The 18,195-nt window shown below is 37.6% G+C and overlaps 1 protein-coding gene across 2 annotated transcripts in view; it reads left to right on the top strand.

Moving 5' to 3' along the window:
• Positions 1-18,195, top strand: part of GRID2 (glutamate ionotropic receptor delta type subunit 2) — a 682,022-nt gene that overhangs the window by 455,838 nt on the left and 207,989 nt on the right. For both annotated transcript variants that reach the window (XM_063423230.1, XM_063423229.1), the window contains 2 exons: positions 7,733-7,786; positions 15,672-15,845. In XM_063423230.1, the coding sequence (XP_063279300.1) occupies positions 7,733-7,786; positions 15,672-15,845 (228 nt within the window). The remainder of the gene's footprint in view (positions 1-7,732; positions 7,787-15,671; positions 15,846-18,195) is intronic.

Raw genomic sequence — 18,195 nt, 5'->3', positions numbered from 1 at the left:
GCATTTTCATAAGACAAACAAATGAAGCCGTGTCAGTTGTATCATCCATCCTTGGGAGGAGACTCAAAGACAATTTCCACCTGCCTTCCCCAAATTCTGTGGAAGCTTACTTTCTAATCCTTGGTAAATGTCTCTGTCAGATTGCACCCAGTGGTTGGTGGGGTTTATTTGGGTTTTTTTGTGTTGTTTTTGGATAGTAGCTTTGTTGGTTTGTTTGTTTTCTCTTAGAAGGAATGTCAAGGAAAGGAATCCGAAAAAGAGGTGATTGTCCAGAGGAACAAAAATTAAGTATTGCCCTGTGTGGTTTGGACTTTTCCTCTCTTATGAGTAGAAATGGGTAGAGATTAAAATTAGATTACAGAAATACTGCCTTTGGTGAAAAGAGATTTTTATGAGCTTTAGTTTCTGGTGCGTAAGAATGAGCTTTATAAATCAGCAATTGATATCCCTACTGAAAAGATCAAGGGCTAAGAGTGGAAGCACAGGGTGGGGCACCAGCAGGAAGAAATGGTGCAAACAGCCTAGTAAAGTGTTGGTGGTGTGATGAACTAGGAGCTAGAGGCAAGAAAAATAAAAAATAAACAAACCTACCTGAGGATCTCCATGAACAAGTCCTGTGGTGTTTAATGTAGTACAACATACGAGGTAGTACCACTCCATGCTTTTACCTTTCTAAATTTCAGATCAGTTAAGGTAATCTTGAGTTAATCACTTAACTTTCTTTGCTATTTAATAGTCTCTAACTTCCATATTTTGTTTTACATTCCAGTACTGGTAGTACAATTGTACTACCAGAGGCTGCTCTGAATGCTCACACTAGTCCAGTGATATCTCTTCAGTTTAAGGTCATGTTAAGAAATGGCCTCTGCCTTCTTCTGTTTGATTGGTTGTTGGCTTTTGTTGGGTTGTCCTTTTCTTGGAGAGGGGGAGGGTGCAGGGTTGAATTGGAGTGGCTTCTTGTCTCACATTTGTGTACTGGAAGCTTGTTTTTTATCGTATCTTAGTGATCTGCAAATTGTTATGCCCCTGAGGGAGAAAACTAGTTTAAGACATGTTCACCTGTAAAACAGCAGTGGTGACTCCAAGAGTCGATGAAAAGACATGGACAGGAAATCTAAAGGTATTGTATGAAAGCATTTTATCAATCTTCCAGTTGGAAGAACGCAGTTCAGGTTGGAAAACCTCATAAATTGGACATATTATAGGGAGACAGTGCTTGGGAAAGGTTAAGAGGAAGTTTGTGTCCCAGCTCAACTCTTGGGAGACTTTCTAAATTATTCCAATATCAGCCATTCCCAGAGCTATGGACTATGCATGCCATCTGTTGGCTTTTGTGGAAAAAATCTAATGTAAAGTGTGGTTTGCTCTGTGATGGTCCAGCAGAAAGATTCACCATCAGTACTGCAGCTCCTGGTGGAGCAGAAAGTTAACAGGAGGGCAGGCCTCAGTTTTGAAACACTTCCCTTCAACATTTTGAGAAAGGAGCCATGGTCTCTGGGTGCCTTGTGACAGTCAGTCCCAGCTGTAGCGCAGGTAAAACAGGAGCCGGGGAGTTCTCCTCTATGTTTCAAACAGGAGATACTTGAGATGGTTTGATCCTGTGAGGATCTTTCCTTACATGCAACATTACTGCTCGCCTGGGTGTTTGGAAGGGTTGCCTGACTAGTTGCACATGTGGAACTGAGTTTGAGAAAATCCAGAATGGCTTTCCTGTTTCCTTTGTAAAGGTTATGTATCTGTACCTTGCAGTTTTTGCCCAGGCTTGTGGGTGGCCCATATTTACAAGAAAGAAGCAAAGTAAATAATTTTTGATGTCATTTTCCATTAATTGATTTGTCCTTTTTTTGTCAAAAAGCCTCTTTTCTTTCCTGCTTGCTACTGTGAATGGAAAAAGCTTTTGCATGCTGGCACTTCAGCTGCTTTATCTGCTTTAGATCGTCTTCGTTTTAGGCCATTTGAAGGTTTGAGTGTGAACAATAGAAATAGTTATGATAAATTGTCAAGCTCTTCCAAAGATTCAGAAGTTCTGGAGTTACTGCCAATGACAGATGATTTGTCCTTGCTCATCACTTGTCATCTTGGCAGCATTTTTGTGCTCTCTGCTAAATCTCCCTCAGTGTGCAGTTGAATTCTTTAGAAAAAGAAAATTAGTTTCTGTTTCATCCATGTTCGTGCTCATCAGTTCAATAGCATCCGTGTTTCACTAAGTGGAACACCTTCCTCATGAAGCATGAGTTTGATTTATTTTAATAAGGTGTTAGGAGAACTGCTGGAGTTTGACATGAACATATTTCTAAAGTTACAAAAATGTTAAGAATGAACTTTTGTATCTATTGCTGTGGATTTCTGTGACTGTGTATGAATGACACTGCATACTTGACAGACTGTATCCTTTGCTGCAGGAGTTGTGCAACTAATGACAATGTTTTCAAATGCTTGAGTGTGAACTATCCGTGTCTTAGAAAAGGCTAAGTGAGTAGATAGTGATTTTCTTTTTCACAATTTCATAAGGTCTATTTCTTAACCGGCCTGCTAACTTGATGCTTTGAGTCTTAAAAATGGAGAAATATGTGATATGGCATTATAAATAATTGAATACCAACAGTGTGTAGATGAAAAATGCTGAATTCAGAAAAGTAGTTTTCTGAAGGAGCTGGTTAATAGGCTGTCTTCTGCTTGTTCTCTGACACTGATTTTGTTGTCTGAGACAGGAAGGGGTCAGTGGCAATGGGCATTGAACTGAAACATAGCTCCCCAGTTCACCCTGGGCTTCTGCCTACAAATGGAGGTACTCGATGGCATAGCGGAGATGGCACCGCAAAAGCACAAAATGCTTTTTTTGGGTCAGGTATTCTTTCAAAAATTTTGTCTTTTAGTAAATCAATACTGTCTGAACTGCAGAACAGTCTGCACAAAATTAATAAATTCTGCTTCCTTTAGTTACTGGTAGTCCCATTCATCATGGAAGGCAACGTATATTTAGAAGCTCAAAGGCAGCTGTCTTGTAAGACTATTTTGTTGTCTTACCTCCAAAGGTGGCCTGAATGCTTAAAGGAACAGTAAGAACAGGGTAGGGATGCATGATGCTTTATCCTAATGCTCACTGGCTAGCAGCTCTGCTTAGCTTCGGAGAGCTTTTTTGCATTGACCTATAACTTTGTATATTAATAAACCCACAGCTTGTATAATTTCCCCTAGAGGATGTGTGAAATGAGAATTTGTCAAATAAGTACATGGTTTTCTTTGTTTTGGGAAGTGTCAACTTTCCTCCATTTAATACCTGTGTAGAAATTTGGTGTTCGGCCCTCATTGTGAATGCACACTCTACATTTTCTCAGTTTTAGCTTAAGAGGTGAGCTGCATAAACAATAGGTTCACTTATCTTCTGTCTTGTATGGAAATTTCCAACCTGTCCCTTGCCTTTTGGGAGGGAACAGCACTGCTTGCTGTCACAGAGCCAGCAGAACCAGTGATGAATCTGCAACTTGCATCGTATTCAAATGCTTGAGGTCTTGAAGCCCCAACCTCCTACACGCCCCAATCAAGTTGTTTTATTGCTTCTAAACTGCAGGATTTCAGATTTCTTTTTCATTACTGCCCTTATGCACTTGCAGGCATTATTCTCTACATTCATTTTTCCCTGGCACTGACCACAAGTTTATGCCTGCTCACTTGATATGCATGCAGGATTTCAACCAGGAAAAGATCATCACTCAGATAAAAAAATACTTGTTTTACCATTCTGAGCATATTAGGCGTAGAAACCTGCTGCACAACTGCCTTTAATACTTCTGCTGTTTGTGCTTTTTTGGGTTACGGTCAATTTTAAGTAGACACAGCAGTGCTCTTTTTGTGGTTTTGGTTTGGTTTTGGGTTTTTTTTTGAGTGGGTTTTTTTTTTGGTTTGGTTTTTTGGGGTTTTTTTTTTGGTGTTTTTTTTGTTTTTTTTTGGTTTTTTTGTTTTGGTTTGGTGTTTTGTTTTGTTTTGGTTGGTTGGGGTTTTTTGTTTGTTTTTTCACTCTTATTTGTTATTATCCCTTCAAAGTGAAAATGCAATGGCTTTTTAAAGTAAAGGGAGTGGCAAATGCAGTAGACAGACAAGGGCATTCTGAAACATTGTGTTATGGCTGTAAAAACCTGCTGTGTGCAAGTAATGACTGCTGTACTGATGAATAATTGCATCTAGGTTGTGTTACTGCTGACTTTAGACAGTTCGGAGTTTTTAAAATCTGATTTATTACAGTCTTCTGTCTGTAAACTTGTGCTTAATAGCTACTGATGGAGATAATCTTCTGATGGTAAGGTTGTGCATATGATTACTCTTAGCATTTGAAGAAAACTTCAGGACTGAGCAACTTTTTCCCTCAAGCATCAAAACTGAAGGTGTACATAGTATTGCATTTATTTATTTCTTGTGAAACAGTGGATGTGCCAGTGCATTCATCTACACTGAAAAACATAAGGAGCACAAAAATTGGAAAATATGGGAAGGTTATTAATGATGATGGAAACATTATAGTGTCCTGCAGTTCCTACAGACATACTCAAAATGTGCACTACCGACTTTAAGGTCAATTAAATGGACTATAAAGGCCATGCTGGTGGTGGAGATGTTAAGAAGGGAGAGACTGAGATGCAGCATTTTCATGCTGCTGAAATGAGCAGCCCTTTTGTGAGAGATAAAGCTGAATGACCCAAGGATGAAAATATGGCCATGAAATCCCAGCCTAATGCTGAGTCCCAGCTCACATGTAGATCTACCTTAAAAATCTAGCAACTTTCTCAGGGCATTATCAGTCATCTTTTTAAGCAACTGTCAATACCAGAACAAGCTTTGGGTAGATGAGATGAGGAAGATGCCAAAAAGCAGCTTCTAGCAGACTGAAAGGTAAAGTGAATTTTTAAATCAGGGGCTGTTTGCAACCCATCTAACCATAGAATATGTTGGTTTGAGTGTCTCTGAGTGCACTTGAAGTTCATCTCAGTTTGAGATATGCTTTTTGAAAATGTTTTTAGTTATAAGTAGATTCACAAATGCATGAACTTTAATGGATAAAACATGATATTTCTGCTGAGGAATTTCAAATGTAACTAAAAAATGGGTTCATTTCATCTTGTTAGTTGCAAATTGTGAATTAATCTTTCACAGGTACCCTGAACTGTTTGAAATAATGCAAGTGACTTGTGAGGCCAGTCAGCCTCTTCCAGTGACTGGCTTAAGTGGTCTGTGAGCTTTACATAATAAAACCCGTGAAACTTAGGACCATATTCAATTGAAAAGACATTCTCTGACTGAAATCTGTGAATCTGAGTGAAATAGGTATTCCAAACCAAATATTTGTTAAGGAACTAAATGAACTGAAAAAAAAATGGGAGATGCAATACATTAAAATCTATCAGCTGAAGCTTCAGGCACAAAGAAGTTATCCAGCCCACTTGTAACATGTTAATAAAAAGTGAACAGAAAATGTGAATTTTCATTTTGTGGATCCCTTAAATCTGAATTTTTGGTTGACTGCCATTTGGAAGCAAAGAAAGTGCTTAGAAGCCCTTTGTGAAAAACAGTTATTGTAATTTTCCTGCAACCAGTGGGAGACTTGACTCGAGGGTGTCACTGGCAGATTGCCTTGGAGCCACAGAAACCTTATGAGACCTCATCTTCAGCAGAGCAGTTACAGCAGGGCAGACGTTCCCAGAAGGACATGCCAGAGCCAAAAGTTAGGAAGGACACGGTTGCTAGGAACCTGACAAGAAATCCGAAAACATGCCAACTGCGCTGCCTTTTTTTTTTTTTTTTTTTTTTTTTTTTTTTTTTTTTTTTTTTGTATTTAATTCTGCTTGCTTTCAGCAGAACTGTATGTTGATTGACTAGCAGAATTGTTCCTGCTTTAGTAACGATTAGATTTGTTCTGTTTTATAGAAAATTTAAATGACAGCTTATATTGTAAATGGGATAAACTTCCTATGCTTTGGAAGTTTACATAACGAGCAAATGCTCCATTGAGAACTTTGTTCCTGCTCTGTCCTCTTTTGACCTTTTTTGGTTCCTGGATGTGTTGGTATTCCAACTGGTTTGTTGAGCAATCTGATCAGAACAGCCATGTTCCATTTCAAGTGTCCTGGCTCAGTTTGTTGTGTTGCCTCCTACCATTTCTATCCTGTGCTTTTATAGGTGCTGTGGGAATGCCTATATGGGGGAATGCTAGAAAATGTCAAAACAACACAAAAAATACCATGTTGTTTTAAGTGTGGAGCTCCACATAAATTAAGGACCCTGATTCCTGCTAATGCTATTGAAGTTTTCCAGAACCTTAGCAGCAGCTGTGGCTTTCAAGCTCCCTCATTTCTTCTTGGTGAGAGTTTGAAATAAGGAATCAGTCATACACTTCTGCTCTTGCTTTCCTCTCATGCAAATCACTCCAGATCGGAATTCCCAATTTTGCCTTATTGTTCTGCTAAACAAGCAGTGATCCCAATTCTAACAGCCTTTGAATTAATAACAAGGGTTATCAGTGTGAGGTTTTTTGATGCTCTTAAGATTTGTGGCCAGTTAGATTGTTCTCCTTTGGACATGGCATGGTATAAATTGCTGCCATCCTCGACAAGTGCTATTTCTGTTGGTTGTCATTAAAAACCAATGGTCCAAGTAATAAGAGCCCAGCACTAGGCATCTAATTAAAAATTTAAACACTTTCAGTTTCAAGATTTGTTTCTGTTTTTCTTTGGTTTTTTTCTTTGTGTTTTAGAGGGGGTATTCAGTCCAGTTCTAAGCATCCAGCAGATTTGAGTTGTGAATCGAGATGAGCATGATAACTATACAAATAAAATGGAATTAATTTGTGCTCAAAACTATTTGCATGTTAATCCTATATGAATTTCATGTAGAAAAAAAATTAAAGGTGTCCAGCTTTTTCCAGAGTTTTTTTCTGGCCTCTCTTTTGTCAATGATTTCTTTCCTACCTAATGAAAGCAGAACAAGTGTATTTTTATCCTGTTCATTTGCACTGTGCAGTTGATTCAAAAGTGACTTGCTACAAAAGTGTAGTGGATTCAAGGAGGGAAGGGACTGACTGAAAGGAAGCACATGTTCAGTCCAGCATGAAGGCAGGTAATGAAAAAAAATTCAGCAAAGGAAAGGAGAAGATGTATGAGAGGAGGATGAGAGGCCTTCTGTGCATGGAATGTGAGACAGGCTACAATTCATCATCCCTGTGACAGCCCTCTTTCTCAGGAGAATCCTCTCTTCCTGTTCTTTGCAATTCTATGAACTCTGGCATTTGTGATGTGGGGTTTTTTGGGGGTTTGGGTTTGTTTTGTTTTCTGGTAATTTAGAGGCTTTCAGGGTAGGTATACTCTGGAAAGGCCTTAGAAGCAGGAAATACAGAAATCTGGCAAAGTTACTTGATATTAATTTTCTGTCTTCCTCTCTGTTGCTTCCTCTCAACACACAGTGCTAAGGCAAAAATGTTTTCATTTTTCTCCTCAGTCAGCTGAAACACATTCTTTCCTCTGATGCTGGCAATGAAATGTATTTTCCAAGTTTAATTGGCAAGTCAAACAATAATACAAATGCTTCTCAGTATGGTGTTAAAGGTTCTCTATCCTCAGTTCAATGGCAAAAGTTCTAGAGAGCATGTGCTTTGGTTTTTGTCATTTGCAGAGAGCATTTATTTCATTTTTTTTCTGGCTTTCACAAGCAAGCTGACTGATAGCTGGTTTGTTCTCTATTTCAGGTCGTGGAGACTAATTTGGTTGCTTTTGACTGTCACTGGATCATTATAAATGAGGTAACTGTGAAGTAAACATTGTTGTGAACCATGAATCCTGTTTTCAGACTTACTGACAATATTCGTGCTGATTCTCACTTTGCCAACAGGAAGCAGTAGCTATGACAAAGTTCAAGCACACTGAGGGAATCAATGTTGCTTAATAAAAGTAGAATGACAGGTTCTTGGACTTTTCTGGTTTTTCTTTCCTTTTTTAAGTAGAAGTCCCTCTATGAACAAATGGAAAATAAAGTGAAAAAACCTCTTTATTTCTAAATATCTTGAGAGTTCACAATTGGTCTGACTGTTTTCACAGGATTTTTAAGGTCTTTTTATAATATGTAACCTTTTGTAGTGGAGTTCTTGCATTTTGTTTATATTTTAATGATTTTCCTTTAATACTCAAAATAATACTAAAAAAAAAAATCCCGTATTTCCCTTTCCTTTATGAATTCTCCAAATCTTCCATCATGGTTGATATTCAAACCTGTTGATGTAGTGGGAGGCTCTTTTGCAGACTTCTAGATTAGGTGCTATGTAAATGTTCAAAGAGGAAAAAAAGAAAATTAAATTGAGATTCTGCTTTTACACTGTGAAGTAAGTTTTTCCATGAAAGCTTGTCAGCAAAAATATACCACATCAAAATGGGAAGTAGTTTTGTATACGAAGTACCGAACACTGCAGTTCAGGTTTGACAGCATTTAGGTTTTTGAAAAATAATTTAGGTCCAAAATAGCTGGATTCTCTCAGCAGATGACTATCTCCTAACATGTTAATCATGCAACTTGTGTATATTCTCAGGATAAAAGACTGCATCTAAATTCCATGTCGTACTATCTGGATTTACTGTAAACTTCTGTTTTCACACTTACTTACTGGATTTTCATTAGTATGGTGTGCTAAACCAGTGGATTTTTAAGCCAGTTTTCTTCGGAGAAAAATATATCTCCAGAAATGCTGTGTAAACAAACCGGGTCCAGCACAACCATTCATTTGGGCCGTGCCATGCTCCTGACCAATACTGGATGTTTTCGAGCACTGAACGGGGCTTTGCTAGGAGAGAACCCAGCTTCAATCTACAGGTAGTCATGTGAAAAACCTATATGTTTTCTTTTTCATGTCTGCTTAAACTAGAATTCACTTCAGAGTGAACACTGAGTATTTCAAGAAGGGCATTAACTGCGTCTAAAGCCATCCTCTGTAATCAGTAGATCAGACAGCAATTTCTTAGACAAAGCTCAGATTTTGGCTTGCTGTTCAAGTTAAAGACACTGCCATTGGTTTTTTGTTTCAAATGTTACATACTTTCCAAAAGATGTAAAGAGGGTGCTTGCTTTTAGCTGTTTCAGCTCATTCAAACTCAAAAACACAAAACAAGACCGAGAATCCATTCCTAGAGTACATGATTTCTCTTTGCTTTTTATTCAGAAATTAGTGTCTCCGTGGGAAAAAAAAATCTGCTTTTTAAGCATTGTTATTTGCACATTGCAGCAGATGAAATGGCAGAGCAATCAAAGTGGTTACCACTCTGCTGCCTTCTCTGCTCCAAAACTCTTTCTCTGGGCTGCAGTCCCAGGAGCAGGAAAAGCTGAATGATCTGCACAGAGAGATGTGCGTCATCCCTTCTTAGTTTGATAGTCTCGTATATGAAAAGGGCAAAAGCTGTGATTAAGTTCATTCCAACAAACTGCTCTAAACCATCATCATTAAAGTCTCTGCATCTCATTCAGTAATTACTCTTTTCTCTTTCAGAGAAGGTGAATATGTTTAATGCTATCTCAGCCTAATCTGCATCTGGACCTAAACCCATATTCCCACTTAGATGGCTTTCTAGCTGTTTCTTTAAAAAAGTAAATAATTTCAATATTATGTGGATGCAGAAAGAAATCATATTAGCAATAAATAAGATCAGTCAATAATACTACAGCAAGGGTTCTGCTTTGCCCAGTTTTTCCTTGTCACTATGTTGAAATTACAGCAGAAATCAGCCTGTTTCCTGAATGTTCAGTGTTGGATAATTGCTTATTGCAACGTTTTGCCAGTTCAGTAACGAGATTGGAATGCCTCTATTTGGCAATGCAGGACTTGGAAATGCAGGGATTTGTGGGCCCCCTTCTGTATGGTTCATAAAACAGTTATCTTTATGTCCCAATCTTTTTGAGGTGGTCATCCATTACCTTCTAATGGCCACAGTACCTCCATATGATTGGGAGATGCTCTCAGAGCTCTGCCCATTTTGGTGCTTCTGTGAATCTTTTGTGACAGCTTAGACATCTTTGCTTGAGTGCCTATATTGGCTAAATGACACTGTCATATATGTGACTGTAACACTGTGTCTCTGGCCTCCTAATTTGAAATTCTAAGATGATTGATGACAGTGAAAATGCATTGTTTTGCAAATTCTGCATCTGATTCAAATATTTCCTTGCCTTGAGATAGAAAAATAAGTTGGAATTGTCTTTCCTTTTCCATCACTGTGCCGAGGGAATACAACCTTCTTACTGACTATAGTAATACAGAAGCAAATACTACCTTCAGTTTTGTGATCAGAAATCTGCTTAGGTTTTGTGAGGTAACATCTGCTGTTTTAATTGCTCACTCTAAATGCTATAATGCCTGCAAACAATTCCTTAATTTTTATTGTCCCATTACTTGCTACTTTATGCAGTACAGCAAATTTTCTTGAGGACTGCATATCATAATGTAAGTGTGGGAGGAGGGGGTTTGTTCCCATAAAATGAAAGAATTCATAATTTGCTAAAACATAATGCATTGTATTAGACATAGCAAATAATGCAAATCTCTTCTGATCAGTATAGTCAGCTGAGGAAATGCTCTCCAAATACATGTTCCTGTTTCTTCAGGGCCTTAAAGCAGATGTTACAATTCCTTATTTAAAATTTGCAGGAGTCATAGATTTGAATGTAGTCATGATCAAATATGCCTTAACAAAATGTGAGAATTGATTGCTCACACTCTCTCTCCCTCTGTCTATCTGTCTTTGCTTGCTTCATTTCCTCTGCACAATAGTAAATATAGCTTCAAGGTTCCAGGATAAAAAATTATATTTCTTCCATGACTCTTAATTCACAACTGTACAGTAAACTGAGATTTTATTTAGTAGAAGCAAAGAAGGGGCATTTGAATAATTTTCATCACTTTCCCTTGCTCTTTTTAAATGCAAGAAATATCTTTTTTTTTTTCCCCTCTTAAATCTTGTCTCTCTCAAGCATTTTCCTTTGCTAAAACATTCAGGGCTATCTTAATATTATCTTTCTATACCCAAGGCTGCCACTGGTTCTTTATTGCTATTGTTTACTCAAGGACAGCCCCAAACACTTTCCACTGCCTAGAGCTGCAATACAGCAGGTGAAAATATTAATGGCACTTCACAAAGGGTTGTTTGGATATCATCTGCTCTAATGTGGTCATTTATGACCAGATCTATTAGAATTAGAATGGAATGAGTGCACAAAAATTCTGATTTGTGTAAAAAGAGGCTGGAAATGTTGGCTTGGTTGGCCTATGAAAGCAAAGACTGAGAGAGGATGTGCTCTCTGTTTATAAACACTTACAGAGTGTAAATAAATGCATCATTGTCAAGAGTCCCAAAGGACAGGGTTGACACAAGAACAAATGAGTTCAATTTGTGCATGAGTAAACTGAGGTCAAAAGTTGGTAAAATGTTTCTAATTACCAGAGGCACCAAAGTCTGGAAAAACTCCTTCTTGATGAAAGAACAAAAAAACCTAAAGACCAAAAAGACCAGTTCATGGGAAAAGGTCTAACAGGTTTGCCCAGCACAACACAAGAGAGGATTGGGGACCCACAAGGTTGTATTCAAAGGTTGTATTCTTTCTGATGAAGACATTTTTGGTGGGAGAGGGCTTGTCCTTGGCCCATGTACTCATCTTGTTCATCATATTTCAAGCCCAATGCGTTCCACCATGAATAAGAGTGTAGAGCATAACCACGTTTCAAGCTCAAGCAGTTAGATCAGGTCCTATAATCACAGCTCAGTTCCAGGAGCTCACTTAATTCAATTAATGTAATTTTCCTATGGATAATGATAGATAATAGCATTAGAGCTTCACTTGAACCCTTACATTTTCCACTGGGTTGGTGAGTCTGTGTGAAATGACACCCTTTGGAACAGGTGGGCAAAAAGTTGCTAGCTCCTGGCATTAGTGAGAGCTAATGCACAGATAGAGTGAACCTTGCTTTCTCCAAGATCTTGTTTGGGGTTTTTTTGCTCTGTGAAAGCTAAAAATTAATTTCTCCTTGTCCTGTCAGGTTTTATTCATCCTTTCCTGGAAAGCCTAAAAAACCTAAAGGAGATACAGAGGAGCAAATAATGATGCAGTTCAAAATCTCCTTTTCCTTATCTTGGAGCTTCATCCAGCCATGCCTTTCCCTCAACTTCTCTTTGGGAAGTTCTGAGAAATTCAAGAAGGGCACAGCACAAATGTGCTCTGGCATAGGCTGTGGCAGTCCAGAGGTCTTAAGCCACCCTTTCTTCCTCTGCTGACTTTTGGAGAAGGAAAAAACACTTTCCTCTCTGAGTGTCAGGATTTTCTATGATGAAATCCCGACATGCACTGGAAATAGTGCATGCCGGGATTATAAATACTATATTAGAAATACTGGAACCATCTTCTTGGCACAAAGTTAAGATGTTTCCATAAGAAAAGGTATTGTTGCCTTTGTTTGGTGCTTAATACAGGAACATGTAAATAAATTCTTTCCTCCATGTCTCTCACTGCTGGTCCAATTGCTCTGTGGTGAATAGTAAGTCTCTAATTGGGCTGCTTATCTTAAAATAATGGGACAAATATTAGATTTCCAGTATGTAGTCTTGATTCCCACTGGAGTCTTGGCTTATGTGTCAAAATGATGCTCTTCAGTTATTGTTTCCCAATTCATCTGTAAAGGGTTCTTAATTTAAAACCACAATTTTTTCCTTATTTATTTTCCTGCTTAGATGAAATGTACATCTAATTTTCTCCTTGTTCCATTTGTGATAGGACAGTCTCCCCTTAATTCCAAGTTCAGCCTAGCAAAAGAAAGACTTGGAAATATATATTGAATTTCTGATGTAAAAAAAGGGAAAAAAAATCAACCAAAAACAAACAAACAAGCAAAAAAGCCAAAAAAACCACACCCCAAACAAACAAAAAAACCCACCAACCTCACATAACCTAGCCTAAATTTATTTAGGTGCCAACTCAGTTCAACTTGGCCAACTTTCTAATTTTTTTTTTGACATTCAGTGCTTGTATAACAGATCATCTGCCACCCTTATATCATTACACTGTATCCTCCTTTGAAGTGCAAATGGAAATTGTTTCCTCTCATACAATAGTTGCTTTATATAGTTTTCTTAAGTCAGATCCAAAATTCAAGAATGAGAGATGATATTGGAGAGTCACTATATAAAAGGCTTGTCACTCAGTCAATGCCATGTATTTAAAATATGACAAAGAAACACATAGCAAATGACTAGTGTTGAATTTGGGGTTACATGGCATTGCTTTGTTGTCAGTCTAACATCTGGACTTATGGTATATAATCAGCATTTAAAATAATAGTTGTCACTAATCTATAGATGTATATACCTCCTTGGCCACCATACAAAAATGACTTTGGTGTTTGAATTCTGTCATTATTTCCCAGGTGATGTATAAAGACATGAGGTAGTAATGTAGAAGTTAAAATTATATTATATTTAAAATGCACATTATATTTAAAATGCACCAAAAATGCTGAATGCAGAAAACGTAAATACTCTTTTATGGCAGGAGAGATAAATGCTTGAGGATTTGAAAGTCAAAATCTCTTTTAAAGTAGTATTTGGCAATATTATGTGGCCATGCAGGTATCTGTTTTTACGTTATTAGAGTCTAATAATCTTGCTGTTACAGTGTGGGCATGCTGTGTAATGAAACTAGGCAAACTTTTTAAAATCCTCTGAGAAAGCATGTAATTTAAAATCAAGAGAAGAAGTTTCTTGAGCTCTCCTTTATTATTATATTGAAAGTATTTTAAAAAAAGATATATATTTTGCTAAAACAGCATTATATATGGGGGGGTTTTACCTCACAGCTAGAGAAATGATACAGACTAAATGAAAAGACATCATCTTAAGCTGACATAAGACATTATCTGTGGTACATTAAGAATTAATCGACTAGAAATGCAGGATATGACACTTAACACAGCTGATGTTATGTGTTATTTCTCTTTGCAGAAAAAAAATCCATATTTCATAAAGAACATTACTAACAGATGAATTCAGAAACTGTGATAATCTGTGAAGGCAAATAAAATACTTTTACTGTAGTCAGGAGAATAGAAGTCATAATTTACATCTCACATCTATTTCTTTCAAAATTTAAGGATAATAAATAAATACCAGTATGTCCAAAGTAGTTTCTTCGAAAAATGAAAGGATAATATACTGGAACAGCAAAAAAAGCTAAAATAACTGAGGTAGTTGTTGTAACATTTAAAGAGCTGCTTTTTCAAAAAGCTTGGCTTCATTTCCACAAGAAAGATTCCATAATTTGTGACCAAGTCTATCCTGGAGTCTCCTACATTCTTCAATCTGGTTATAGATCAGTAAGCTAAGGCAGAAGATGATGATGCCATTTCATTACAGGTATTAACAATGCAGATGTGCCGTATCCCTTGAGAAATGATGAAGCTATAAATACACAAATGAGAATCAAAAACATTGAATAAACTGTGGCTGTGTGCAAGGGAACATGAAATGCAGGCTGCCAATAGGAACCTCTTGATCCTCCTCCCTTCCTGGGGGCATATCTGCAATTTTAAATGTCTGGAAAGTTTGGGGCATCAGCCTCTGTAATTAAGACAGATCAGTTCAACATGATAAGATCCTGGTTAAAAAGACTGTATAAATTTTAGATTATTTCTACTGTTTTACAGGACAATACAGACACAGAATTATCTTGAAAGCTACCAGCTATTTGGATCGCTAGGAAAACAAAAATATATGTTTAATCAAAGTTCAGGTTCTTACATGAAGCTTGGAGTCGGTTGCTGTTGCTTGGGGAGCCCATGTTCCTCTTACTCAACTTCCCTGAGGGACTCACCATTCAACAGTGTAAAACACCATGTTCCCAACCTGCAAGAATTTATACTGCATAAAAAACTGTTTTTCCCATTTCCCTAGCCTGTCTTAAGGTTAATATTTCAAGCTTAATATTGGTGGCTTTACTTACTTATTTTTTCTCTAAAGTATTTGTCTGTAGAGCTGAGTGTTCAGCTCTAAGCCTTAATAGGTACCCTACGGAATAAAAATTTGGTTTTAAATTAGGTCTTGCTATAAACAAGCACATTTACTCCTGGAATACTCTTACACATTTTCTTTGCCCTTTTGGTAAATGATTGCTAACTTACACATTGTTTATAGTTCTTGATATTCTGTTTCTATGAAATGAACACTTAAGGCCTGGAAACATTGTCTGTACCTTCACAGCTCCTAAGCAATGCTACACTCAGAAATAAATCATGCTTTGGCTTCCTACTGATTTACACATTATCTGTCAAGGATGCTGTGAAATACTTTTAAATAAAAGATCAGAAGAAGTAAAAGGAGAGGCAGAGAAAACCCCACATGAAGCAGCTATGAAAATACAAATATTTGGTGAGGTTTGAGCACAGTACAATACGAACTTCTGCAATTAAGGGTGGGACTGTAACACCACTGGTTATTTTAATGAGCTTGCACATGTTGGTTTTGAGGCGGCGGTGTAGTTTGACAATAGCTATGTGTCAATCAGAGGCCTCTTGGTCCACTCAGTTTATTTCTTGTTTTAATTTGGTGGTTACGTTTCTGTATTTTGACTCTCACGCGCATCCCCTCCCTTGCCTTATCTTTCAGGAAATAAATGATGTGGACGTGCAGGAGCTGGTGAGAAGGTCAATTGGAAGGTTAACAATTATTCGACAGACATTTCCAGTCCCCCAAAACATAAGCCAGCGCTGTCTCCGTGGCAACCACAGAATATCTTCATCGCTGTGTGATCCAAAGGACCCTTTCTCCCAAAGCATGGAGGTAGTTCATATACCAGCCTATCCCCACCTGGGAACTGTCTTTCTAGATAACTTCTAAGTTTTTTCCCCAGGGGGTTACTGTAACTTGAAGTTATTTTTCATGTCTTATTCGACATATAGTTTAATGGCTCATGGCATGACAAGGAAGTTGTTGGAGTTGGGGAGGGTGTGAATGTGTCTGATGGAGAAAAACAACTTGCCTGTTCCGCAGCAATAAACATCCAAAAATGCAACCTGTCTCCAGGTAGTCCTGCTAAATTTTAATTTTTGTCATCTCTCCCAAAAGAATTTCCTCCCTGTAGTCAATGTCTTCCAAGTTGCTGTGCTTCTCTCAGCCTCAAATATGTTGTCAATAATAAAGTCTTCCTGGGAGCACCACATCATCTCTTTCAAGTGCCTTGGTATATACATGTAAACTTACATCCAAGTTCCAAGGAGACTTTATTTTCAGGGTTGTTAATCACAAATTACAATTAAACTATAGCAGGTTCCTATGACATGACTTCAGCAAGAGGATCCCTGTCCTCCTGACTTCACATAGTTTTTCCAAGAACAAGTCCTCTGTCTTGCTCATTAGGTTTCATCATGACAAAGCTTAGGCAAATCAGGAGTATGAAATAGGCTTAACATTTTTTACTTTTGTTTTGGTTTTTTGTTGATTTTTTTTAGTGAACATTTCTGCAGTTGTAGAAAGATGGCTGCATATTATTATTTTTAGCACTGGAGGGAGGAGCTTACCTGACCCAGCAGCTAAAAGCTGCTTCATGATTCTGAAAGAGAAGAGTGAGAGAAAACAATGGGAGAAAAATAGGGAGGCCTTGAAGAGTGTCTGTTTAAAATGAAAATATGTAAGGGACAAAGTGTGGATGGTTTTGTCCTGTTTCAGATTAGTTGTAAGAGCCTTTGTGTCACTAATTTTAGTTCACAAAGCAGCCAGCCTTATTGATGACAATTACTGATGACAAGAAAAACTGGCTGTAGCAGAGTGCACAGTGATCCTGTTAGAGTTCTCAAAGCAAGCAGGGCTGTGTGACACCCATTGATGCATGGGATATATCTACAGACTGTTTAAGAAGCGCAAAAATCCCTTTGGCTGTGCCATTCTGTCATCACAGCATGGTGCTTGAGGAAACTTTGGTAGTCTAGGGACAGTGTGTTCAAGCTGAGAGTGTGATCACCTGCAGGAGTCAGAGAGTGCAAAGAGCAGTTCTCATGAACAAAGTTACTGTCTACAGCAAGGCAGAAAACAAGAGTCATGTGTCAAGGGGATGCTTTATGTTTTGATTTGTCTTCTCTTCAACTTCACTTTCATTTTGGCTTCAGCAGTTGGCTGAATCCAGGAAAGATAAGTTCTAGAATTCAAAGTTTATTCTCGACAAATTGGCAAATTCCATTTAATTTGTTAGATTGGATCTTATACCTTAACATGTGTGTCATGAACTAATGATAGCCTGGAGAGTTCCTGCTAGCCTACAGTGTTCCTGCTGGAAGCTTTCATAGTGTTTTGGTTCAAAGGAATGATGGAAGCTGGACTGGTTTAATTGTTCTGTGAAACTGAGTTGCTTTTATCAAACTTTCCCTGAGATGGCTGTACTTCATTATATTAGCAGGGTTGAGACAACATTATAAACTGAAAGGAAGGAAAACTCTGACACAATTTCCCCTGTGCCTTCGTATAATGCACAGCTCTTTGAATAGCTGTGGGGTTTGTTTGCTGCCTCTTTGTTCTACCCAGCAATATTATAAATTAGTTTCTAATCCAGTGGGGATTTTGAACAGTTTATAAATTGAAATTACTAATGCTTTTATTTTTCATTACATCGAAGTGTGACTAATCAGAAACATTCTCTGGAAATTTTAAGGGTGAATTTCTTGATTTATTTTTTTCTGAATTACTCCCCCTAAAGTCTGTGTTAATAATTAATTTTTTTCATTATCTTTATTAAAACACTGAAAAATATTCTTGTGAAGATGTCTCACTGTGTCTTTGAAACTGGCTTAATGGAAACAAATTCTATAAATTTGTATCATTTTGAAAGCAGAATGTTAAAAACTGGATTCATAGAAGAATTTAGTACTGTAACCCTTTTGTCTAAAAACTGTGTGCAATATTATAGGTACACATAAAATAAACACTGATAATCCAGATTAATCATTCATCCTTAATCTGATGCTAAATACGTTTCTTCCACACTCTGGATAAAAAAATCACATCTGAATTTTAAATTGCATTGACAGGAGGTTATGCAGTTAAATACTTCATGGTAATACAAGTGTCCAGCCCTTAGCCTAACAGATTTAGAATAAAAAGGGGATTAGTAATGGACACCAGGCAATGCATTAAATGCCCC

Source organism: Prinia subflava, chromosome Z, assembly GCF_021018805.1.
Source record: "Prinia subflava isolate CZ2003 ecotype Zambia chromosome Z, Cam_Psub_1.2, whole genome shotgun sequence".
NCBI lineage: Eukaryota > Metazoa > Chordata > Aves > Passeriformes > Cisticolidae > Prinia > Prinia subflava.
Note: the sequence above shows the minus strand (reverse complement) of the source record. Positions and strands in the feature narration are given on the sequence as shown.